A 10,843-nucleotide genomic window follows, 5' to 3' on the forward strand; every position below is an offset into this window, starting at 1 on the left:
GGGCTGGATCATCTGCCTATTATCATTGTCTAAAAGCCCAAGCCTAATTGTAGGAGGGCTAAACGACGTCGGTTGAACCAAATTCAGATATGTTCGTCCACTAGAACTTCATTTGGAAAAAATGATGGCATACATAACAGACATAATTGTTATGATAAAGTTTATGTTGATAAGATTTGTTATATCCTAATAATTATATGTAGATAAAATAAAAATACTCACATAAACTTTGTTATTTAGCTTTGCAACTTCATCCTGTAGCTATTATCACTTGTATAAATAGAGTGCATTGATGTCTTAGGGAAAATATATTAATATGCATTTTTTTTTAATTATTATCCACTTCATTCAGAGCCACCAAAAACTCCAAACATGTAGGAAAAAGTTGATGCAGCTAAAGCTTCAGTTGCAATCTACGAAGAAAGCAGCACTCACCATGAATGCTTACTTTGATAAGATGAAAGGAATCTCTGACAATCTAGCCTTGGCAGGATTCGCGGTTAGTGGTGATGATTTTGTAATTTATTTACTTGGAGGATTACCGAGTGAATATGATGCTGTGATAGCAAACATAAATTCAAACTGACAACCTGTTGAAATAGAAGAGGTCCTAGCAATGCTTGTAAGTCAAGAAATCAAAATTCGACAAAGCACCATTGATCATGGAGGTAGAGGTCGAGGCCACATAGGTGGAAGTTGTGTCGTCTGTCAATTGTGTGGCCTGCGGGGACATGTAGCTGCCAAGTGTTGGTATAGGTTTGATAGAGATTTTCAACCTAATAATAATAATAATAATTCTGCACGTATTCCTCTCCTGATATTTTAACCAATCCTTATACCAGATTATGGAGGATCAGAAAAGCTTGTAGTTGGTAATGGACAAGGTTTGCCCATTATTAGTACTGGTTCAATTTTTTTAAAAAAAATTATCTGACATTATTTTTGTTGAAAAATATACTACATATGTTCACTTCATCACAAAATAACCAAAACCCATACCGAATTAATGTTCACTAGGAAAATCATATCATAATTCAAGAAGTTCAAATCAATTACAAGCTATCGGGTTGTCAAAAAAAAAAAAAAAAAAAGAAAAAAAAAAAAAAAAAAGAGAAAAAGCTGTGTTTAATGTCTTGTTTATCAGATGCTAATACGAGCTTAGAATTCAAGGAAAATGTAAATGATATCAACTTTTTATATCCGGTTAATTCTTTTAAAATTTTGCTGAAACAAGAAAAGAACAATCCTCTGAAATTTTATAGTAGTAAATCCCAGCTTGGATAGTTAAAATGGGAGGTTAATTAAACAATGGTTTCTGTGTGAATGTCGCTATGCTCCATAAAACTGATGCCATGAAATTCCTGTTGAAATATATATTAAAGATTATTTCTTAGTCTATCAGTTGCCTTATTATATTGAACACATTTTTCGCCCATGTTTACTATTCGCTTCCAAGGTTTAACAACCCCAGTTAAAATAATAATAATAATAACAAAATAAATAAAAAAAATACTGAGAGGCATTGTAATGAAGAGGCTACCACATTCTATACTTTTTCTCTCCGTTCCTTGACTAACCAATATAATAAATACCCTGAGTAAATACATCTTGAACAAACAGGATTGACCCTTCCCAGAGGGCAAACAAAGGGAAGAAAATCAACAAGAAATAGTTTTGGGGCATAACACATATAACATTTTAGTTATCATTTAGTGTGAAAGATTGTGCCTAGAAAGTGAACACAGAATCAAAAGAAGGGCTTTTCAAGATTGAGGATTTAAGTTTCTGAGCTTGAGAATTATGTCATCGTGTGCTTGAGATTAGTACTCTGCTCCAGTTTCGGTTAACGAAGCGTTGACTGCAGAATTTTGAGATTCTAATATCTTCTGTAGGCGTTCTTCGGCATTAATGGCCGTAATACTATCGAGCATGGAACCAGGTGTGGCAGAGAAGTAAAGGGGTCCAAAAGATTTCCATTTTCTCGCCATTGGAATGGCTATCAAACTCCCCGCTACTGTGAATGCCCAAGTGCCCATTCTTCTGCACAAATTTCATATAACATATCAATTTCTATTTTCAGGCAATAAAGGAAATAAGAGATGAATGATAAAAAGGTTAAAGCATGTTCAAACCATGAACACCACAGAAATTTTGGCGTTACCAACTTTATGAAAAAGAACATTGAAAAATAAATCTGGGAACTTTAAATTGAAAATGAAACCGCTCAAGTATTGGCGGTTAGAAGTGATTTTTAAAATTTATTGAAAAATTAAAAATTATATCATGGCTGAGCCTTAATGCTGAGGTAAAAATGGGGCTTAAAAGCATTTTGATAATGTTCAAATTTTTCTTTAGGAAAAATCAATGTCCCTCAACCAAATCATCAAAAATGTAGCACACCATGAAATATGTAAAATGAGAAATCTCTGCATTTTACACTAAGCTCAAGTCATTCACAAGTATGCTGCTTTCCTGATTTAGTTTTGCAACACAATTTTTTGTGATTTCTGAAATTTGTTTTAATTTGGAAGTGACTTCCATTCCAGTGCAGTATGACAATAATAAACAGTCAGAAAAAAACAAGCACATGCAGTTAAAGCATGCTTAGTTACATACAAGGAAAATATCACCTATAAAGAATTATAGAAATTATTGTGAAATGCAGAGTTGGTTTTAAAGTTTGAGTAAAGCTGGCAAATTTCTAAGCTGAATTGTACATCGGATGACCTAAAGGCAAAGCAGATACTATCAGACAAACAGGTAAATATCATAAAGAGCTACAAAATACTCGCACAATGAAAGAACTCACTTAAGACACAAGAATGTGAAAACTAAAGAAGAACGCTTTTTTCGATCTAGAATATGATTACTTGTTCAATCCAAAGTTTTCGATCTAGAATATGATTAATTATTCAATCCAAAGAGATAAAGTTCAAGCTCAAAGCAACACACTTCAATATATTTGGTCTCAGTAGTAGCACCTATAATAAAGCCCACATTTTGAGGCATCCATTTTAGAATTCACGAGCACAAAGAAGGAAAAAGATTTAACACCATAAGATGGCAAAGTCAAATATCAGCTAAAATGGAACAATGTACACACAGAAACGATATATTGTGGAAAAATAAACAAAGAATGAAAGAAAGAAACTGACTTGGAAACGAAGCAATCCTCCAACTGCTTAGCATTCTCTTGGCTCCCCATTCCTCTTTCTTAAGTTGCTTGTATTGTACCCTGTTTTCAAATATCAATATAGATAGTTAAGGCAACCACGAAATGTATTGTAAAAAGTGAAATCCTAGGTGGATTTTATTTTTGAAAACCAATCTCTATAATGAACTCTATTTTTTTCCCCCCTAATATATATATATATATATATATATATATATTATTTGAAGCACTTTTAGAAATTGGGTTGTCTCCTAAACCGTGAAAATTCATCAATGCTTAAAATAAAGCACCTGTTTTTATCAAAACTTGATATACACAGAGGCAAAGCAAGATTTCAATCTAACCAGAAGAATTTATTTATTTATTTTGATTTTTAACAAAAGAAAACTATAAATATATTTATGCCATCAGTCTGCTAGAACCATGAGATTTTTTTTTTTTTGGTAATAGCTAAGAAAAATGAGATTGATTAATAGAGGGAATGTATAGTGATTGATCTTAACACATGGCTAAAAGAAAACCATAAGGACCAAAGTAAAATACTATAATCCACCTTCAGGAAACAAAAAGAAGTGGAACCAATCCTTCAACACCTGGTTTCGGTGGTAGATAAAGCCTTGTAAATAGAGAAAGATATTTAGCACCGCAATAAATGAATGGATGTCTCATTCTTACTGTTCCATTCCTTTAGGATATATATTTATATTAGAGCATCGGGATTTTACACAAATAAAAAACATATTTCATATAATAAAAAGTATTTTTAAGCATAAAGAGTAAAATTTTTAAAATTTCTCTAACAATATTTTTTATATCATATTTTTTATTTTTATTTTATTAATAAATATTTATTGTTATGTATATTTTTTTTTTGTTTTTTACTTTTTGATAATAAATAGTAATTAAAATATATTAATATAATATAATGATTTTGGAATTTGATAAGTATAAAATAATATTAATATAATATTAGATATAAAAAATGTGTCTAACTCTCCAAATTTGAAGAGCCAAACCGGTTCTGTATATTAAAAAATTAAAATACAGAATAGGTTAAAGCTTATTTTTAGAGATTAGTTTTTCAAAAATAAAAAGTTTAAAAAGAATAAAAAATCCTTTGAAAATGCTTTTTCAGACATAGAATCCTACCATATTTTTTTTTTAATGAAAGGATCCGACCATAATTGATATAAATAATAAAATGTATAAAAAGAAGCTTCATGGAAGTTGGCTGGAGAGAAAATAGAAATTACACGTAAATAAGGTGAGTTTGGCGTAATATCTATCAAAATTGGTGTGTCATGATATTTATATATATCTTGTATCTAGCTAACTAACTTCTTTTTATCATTCCAATTCTATCTTTAATAACAACTCATACTCCACATTCAATTTCTCTCTCTTTCTCTCTCTTACCAATGATCCATCCACCATTTTTAATTCCCCCCCCCCCCCCCCCCCCCTCTCTTTCTCTCTCTTTTTCTTTTTACTACCTTACCATAACTTTCAATTTTCCTTTCACCTAATAAAAATCTCTGTTATTCAATAACAATAAATAAATAAACAAATAAAAAAACATCTCTATTATTCAAACGCCATTAAAGAGGGAACAAAAAAAAGCCATGCGGAGCTCATCAATTTCGATTTCACCAAACTAAAATGTTAATTTGTGGTAGAGATAACAAAAATTGTAAAAGAGTTCATCAATGGAGATTCAAAACTTAGGCATTAAAGTATTACTGGAATAATAGATTCACACGTCCACAACCTCTCACAATTATTGAAATTCTCTTGCAAAATCTCCAATGCAAAGAAATCGCAACCCATTCCTTAGGTAATGTCTTAATAAACTTACAATAACTTAGTTTTACAAATTTTATTTTTTGGGTGTTATCTTTAGTATAATTTTAATTAGAGAACTTTGTTTGTTATATTGAATTTGGTGTTAGTTGGACAATGATAGTTATTTGGTTAGTAGAATGGTTAATGAGCATTTTGAGTTTAATAGATAAGACAATGATACAACTGTAATTGGGTTTAAGTGGAATTAATGGAAAATAATGGTTATTGATATACAGGAGGAAATTCGTAATTTTTTATCTTGTTCAAGTCCCAAGAATATTATCGATAGTCGTTATTGCGATCACCAATTGATCTTTGATAATTTGAATTGTATACTTTTATTTTATTTTTTGTTAATAGGTTACTTTGTTTTTTTCTTTGATATAACTTCTAATATGGCTATACAACATAATTTTATCAAAAAATATGTTATTCTCTGAAAAAAAATTACCAATGAATGCTATTGCAATTACCAATAAGGTATTAATAATTTCGGCTCTACAATTATTCTTTAAAAAGGGTTAAAAATGGTAATTTTTTTCCTTTGGTTTTATTTATTTCAAATATATCAATACAAATTCTATAATGATTCTATAATATCATACATAATATAAAAATAATTGTAATACCATATGCAATATTATTAAAAAAAGAGTACTATAAAAAGAATACCGAAATGTGTATCGAGAATACTAACACATGCCATCGGCAATTTTTTCGGCAAGTATATTACTATTTGAAAAAATTACCAACAGAAGCTATTGTGATTACTGACTAAGCGTTGGTAATTTCGATTACACAATAATTTCTATTTTTTGTTAATGGATTAATTTATTTTTTCTTTTTATTTTCTCCTAATCATTTCTTAAATTGCATTTGTAATACTATATGGAGTATTATTTGAAAGAAAAAAAAAGATTACCATAAAATAATTACCAAAATATATATCGAGAATACCGATCCATGTCATATGTAATTTTTTCACCAAGTATGTTACTTTTTGAAAAAATTATCTATAGGAGCTATCGTAATTACCAACTGAGCGTTGGTAATTTTGATTGTACAATAGCTTTTTTTTTTTGTTAATAGGTTTATTTTTTTTTTCTTTTCTTATAATCAATCTTTAAATCGCATTAAATAAATATATAAGTACAAATTTTATGGTGGCACATATTATATAAAAATTATTATAATATCATATAGAGTATTATTTAAAAGAAAAAAAAGAATATCATAAAATAATTACCGAAATGTATATAAAAAATACCGACCTATACTATTTGTAATTTTTTCAACAAATATGTTATTTTTTTAAAAAAAATTATAAACAGATTCTATCATGATTACCAACAAAGCTTTGGTAATTTTGATTGCACAATAGTTTCTTCCTTTTTTGTTAATGAGTTAATTTACTTATTTTTACTTATTTTTTAAATTGTATCGAATAAATATATAAATATAAATTTTATGGTATAATATATTATATAAAATAATTATAATATCTCAAGAAGTATTATTTTAAAAAAAAAGAGTAGCATAAAAAAAATTACGGGTATCGATAAGAGAGGATAGGAAAGATCAGTCTCACAGGTTGCTTTACCGGTGCTGTGCTGTGTGTGATTCCAATTTTTAAAGAGTTTTACAATTTGTCATTTTTAGTGGCAATGACAAGTTAAACCATGGTTAAGCATTTAATTTCATTTATTATTTTTTCATGTTAAAATTTTAATATAAAAAATATTTTTTTAAATTTTTAGGATGTAAATTTATTATGTATATTTAAGTAATGTTTATATTCTCCTACGTTTGTAGATTATTTTTGTTTTTACTATTATCAATTAAAGTTTTTATTATTTTGGTCTTTATAAGTGTCAAAATTAAATTTTTTAAATGAATAATGATATGATAAATGTATGACTAGAATCTAGATTTTTAAAATTTTTTAGCTTTGATACTATATTAAATTATCATTAATCTTAATAGTTTGAGCTTGTAGAATTAATCATAATTTAACATTTTTTCTTTGATAATATTGAAGATATCAAATGATATACTAAATAATCTAATGAAATAATATATTATTATTTTATTAGTTTGTTTTGAGTTACAATTATTCTTTTTCAAATTTATATTCAATTTAGAATTTGAAATATTTTAAAATTCTTTAAAAGTTTAAAAATGTTTGATTTAGATTCTAAAGGAGTTCATACAAATATAATAATATTTAATTCAGAAGTATTCAATTAGGACTTTGTAGAATTCTTTTAAAATATGGTGGTATTCAAAAAGTCATTAATTTTAAAAAATGATGAATTTTAATGTATTTGAAAGGATTTTAACAGTGAAATTGTGAAGAAAATTGTTAATATGAAATCCAGCTTTAAACCCAAAGATTTCGTTGGATTCTTATAAAATCTGTGTGGTGTAGGATTCCATAACAATCCATTAAATCCTTTAAAGTTTATAATTTATTTTAAATCCATCAAACTCTAAATTGAATATATTCTTCTAAGTTATTTATTTTTTTTTTTTTTGGTAATCCTACATTTGGTGCCTCTTTCCTTTTGGTGTGAGAGTTTGCTACGCAAGCATGAAGTTGTTCATACGTTAAGTTAAATTTTAAATCTATCAAACTCTAAATTGAATACATCTTTTATATATATATATATATATATTTCTTTTGGTAATCCTATATTCGGTGCCTCTTTCCTTTTGGTGTGAGAGTTTGCTGCGCAAGCATGAAGTTGTTCATACGTGGCAATCCTCGTTCCCCAAAAAAATAAGAATTAAAAAATACATTGTTAATCCACGTTCTCAAAATTAATTTTCTGTAGCCTTAACAATTTAAGTTTTTAGATGCAGCATTGCATTGGTTGTATTCACTGTCAAGTCTTATGAGATTGCATTAACAATAGCGTAATTTCATTGGGCTGGATTTAAAGATATCCAGTTTAATCTGATCCAATTCTACATTTCAAACTGGTCCTTAATGCTCCAAATTTTTTGGGCTGATTCATCTAGTAATCGTGGTTTGAAGCTCTAGCCCCATCATCACTTTAAACCCATATTAGGAAGCGAAAATACGAAGAACCCGCAATAAACTCCGAGAAAGGCACCAAAAAAAAAAAAAAAAAAAAAGAAAGAAATCGCAGAGGGGGCGAGGAAGATCAGAGTGGGAGGAAGGATGAGAGGAGTAGGAGGGCCGCTTCTATCGATAGGAGATCTGCTAAACGACGTCGGTGATTCGAATTCAGATGCTTCTCCGCGAAAACTTCATCATCACACTTCATCGTCTCCTTCTTCTCCGATCTCCACCCCCATTCGCACTCCTCACAGCTTCGACCTCACCAAACTCTTCCAGGTTCCCAAAATTTCTTCTCCAAATTACGGCCTTTTTTATTTCTGAAATCCATCTTTAATTGCAATGAAAAAAGATTTTCATAATTTTGTTCATGTTGGGGATTTGGATCTTACCCAATTGATTATCGCTATCTTTTATATAGCTTCTTAGGATTTGGATCGCCCTTTTTTTTTTATGAATGGTATTGTTCAATGTACAAAATTTCACACTTAAATACATGGAATTTTCCGTTTCGAGAAAATGGGTTGTTATGAACGTTTATAATGTTTGTGTGGGTTGTTGAAGATAAAGGCTAAGGGCTTTTTGCATTTGTTGTGGAAATTGTTACTTGTGGAATCTGCGTTCTGTATTTAGTTTGCAACACTGAATGAACTCTTTTCATCATTTCTGCCTCAGGAAAATTACAAGGAACTCAATGAGGCACTCGCTGGCACTGACCATTCTTGGACTGCTCAAACTTTAAAGGTGATTACTTGGTGTGATTCAAAGCCTTAAAAAGGATTTCACCACAACTTCTTTGTGGCTCAACCTATTTGAAATCCATGTTTAAGTGAGCAAATGTGTATGTTTATGTTTTGATTATTGATCTCTTTCTTGGGTTATTCTAGTTATGTACTGCTCTCGAGACTGCAAATAAGTTGGTCCAGTCCACAAACTCAAATGTCGGAGTACTATCTGAGAAAGTTGAAGAGCTTGAGAAAGTTGTCAAGAGGGCAGATTCTGCGATCGCATCAGCCAGGGCTGTTCATGCCTCTCTAAGTGAAAAGGAAGAAAAACTAGCTGGCAATCATAATGTCAAATGAATTTTCAATTCTCATGGGAAGTATGAGGTTAGTAAACTCTCAAATTTCCGTGAGGTGTTTACAACTTACGGTTCTAAACGAAAAAGGAAAACAAAAATGCTAATTTTAAGAGGAAGATTAAGGTTACTCTGATCTTTAGAACCTGTTTGTCTTCTATTTTAGGTGTAGTATATTGTAAATTTGATGTAAACTGATTAATGTTTGAATGAAGATGCAAAGCCTTTCTGATGCATGAGTTTGGTTTTTTTATACCCTTTTTTTCTTCCCTAGAATTCAACTTCAAAAATGTTTGTGTTTTGCTAGTTATTATGCGAAAATTTGAATTGTCAACTTCATTTAGGTCAGAACAAATCTACTGTATATTGCCCACAACAACGTAAATTTCATTCCCAGGAGAATTTTTTTTTTTTCTTTTTTAGCATGGTCAATAATCAAACTGATACAGACCTAGGACGATATGCTATTAAATCCGTATTATATTAGTCCGGATCTAATTATGTTCAAGTTCTAATGGTCACCTTGATCCCTAACCAATCTATGATTAGAAACATTGGTATATAATGAAGATGCCACAATAGGTGATGGAAGACTTATTGATAAGTCAAACTAAAACACTCATTCCCTAATGGTATTTTAGGTGTTAAAAAAAGAACAAAGAGAATTTAATCTCACAAATAATTTTCTGTAGAAAATTCATGTTTAATTCTTATTGAAAAATAAGTTTTTAAATAGGCTACAAAGTTACGAAATAAATCCTAAAAAACAAAAGGTAAAACCAGCCATACAAAGTGGTTTCCTATGGTGGCTGAAATTCTCACTCATTTACTAATCTAATTTTGATTAATTAATTTTTTTATTTTGAATTAGAAATTAATTAATTTACAATAAAAATAATAAAATAATAACTTTCCTAAATTTATTTCTCCAGAAAATAAATAAATAAAAATAAAAAAGTAATGGTAATTTCCTAAAACAAAAAGTAGAATCAAATTAGGAAACTAAAATACTAGTTTTTTGATTAAGTTGATTTTGACCAATCTTTAACTTATTTGAGCTCTAAATCAGCTTCTATATGCTTTTTAGGATGCCAAATAAGCTTATTATGGAGTTCCACACGTTGTCTTGCTTGGAGGAAAGAGAAAAAGCTAACTTAGCACAATACAGTAAAGCTAGCACAGAATACAGCGAAAACAAGCCAAATTTACTAACTGTTCGTACAATCCCTTTTTGGACGACTTTGAAGCTGCTTTGACTTGAGTCCATGTCCTCTTAGACATATGTATTGAATCCATGAAACATTGGAACCATTTCATGCTTTCCGACCTCCATAATTGCAGAAAAATCGCTACTTGGGTCTGTATCGGTTTCCATCACTTGTATACTCAAGATAGGTTTTAGATCTTCGGGTATGGATAAGCCCTTTTGAATATGAATTATTCCCTGGATAAAGACAGCAAGATTGCCCTTAAACTTCTTAGCTTGAACCCTAGTAATCGGTGTAATCTTCATCTGTATTAGGTCGGTATCCCAGCGGATTGTCGGTTAAACGGGTTCGGATGGATTCGCATCACAAACCTTGTCTATGATTCCGAAGTAGAGGCTAGGGTAGTCATGTTCTTGCTAACTCTCCATTGATCAATGCAATTACGCAATGGTAATGATTAT

At 29.8% G+C, this 10,843-nt stretch overlaps 1 protein-coding gene across 2 annotated transcripts; it reads left to right on the forward strand.

Annotated features, from left to right (window-relative positions):
* Positions 1-7,947: 7,947 nt before the first annotated feature.
* On the forward strand, positions 7,948-10,587 carry LOC125423005 (uncharacterized). 2 transcript variants are annotated; one of them, XM_060816944.1, is made up of 4 exons: positions 7,948-8,375; positions 8,772-8,840; positions 8,984-9,205; positions 10,262-10,587. In XM_060816944.1, the coding sequence occupies exons 1-3, from the start codon at positions 8,199-8,201 to the stop codon at positions 9,176-9,178; spliced, it is 441 nt and encodes a 146-aa protein (XP_060672927.1). In that variant the 5' UTR covers positions 7,948-8,198; the 3' UTR covers positions 9,179-9,205; positions 10,262-10,587. The 2 variants fall into 2 exon arrangements, with proteins under 2 accessions (XP_060672927.1, XP_048331918.2); XM_048475961.2 differs by lacking the exon at positions 10,262-10,587 and having other exon boundaries at positions 8,103-8,375; positions 8,984-9,410.
* Positions 10,588-10,843: the final 256 nt, after the last annotated feature.

The sequence above is a fragment of the Ziziphus jujuba genome, chromosome 5 (genome assembly GCF_031755915.1).
Source record: "Ziziphus jujuba cultivar Dongzao chromosome 5, ASM3175591v1".
NCBI classification, from domain to species: domain Eukaryota; kingdom Viridiplantae; phylum Streptophyta; class Magnoliopsida; order Rosales; family Rhamnaceae; genus Ziziphus; species Ziziphus jujuba.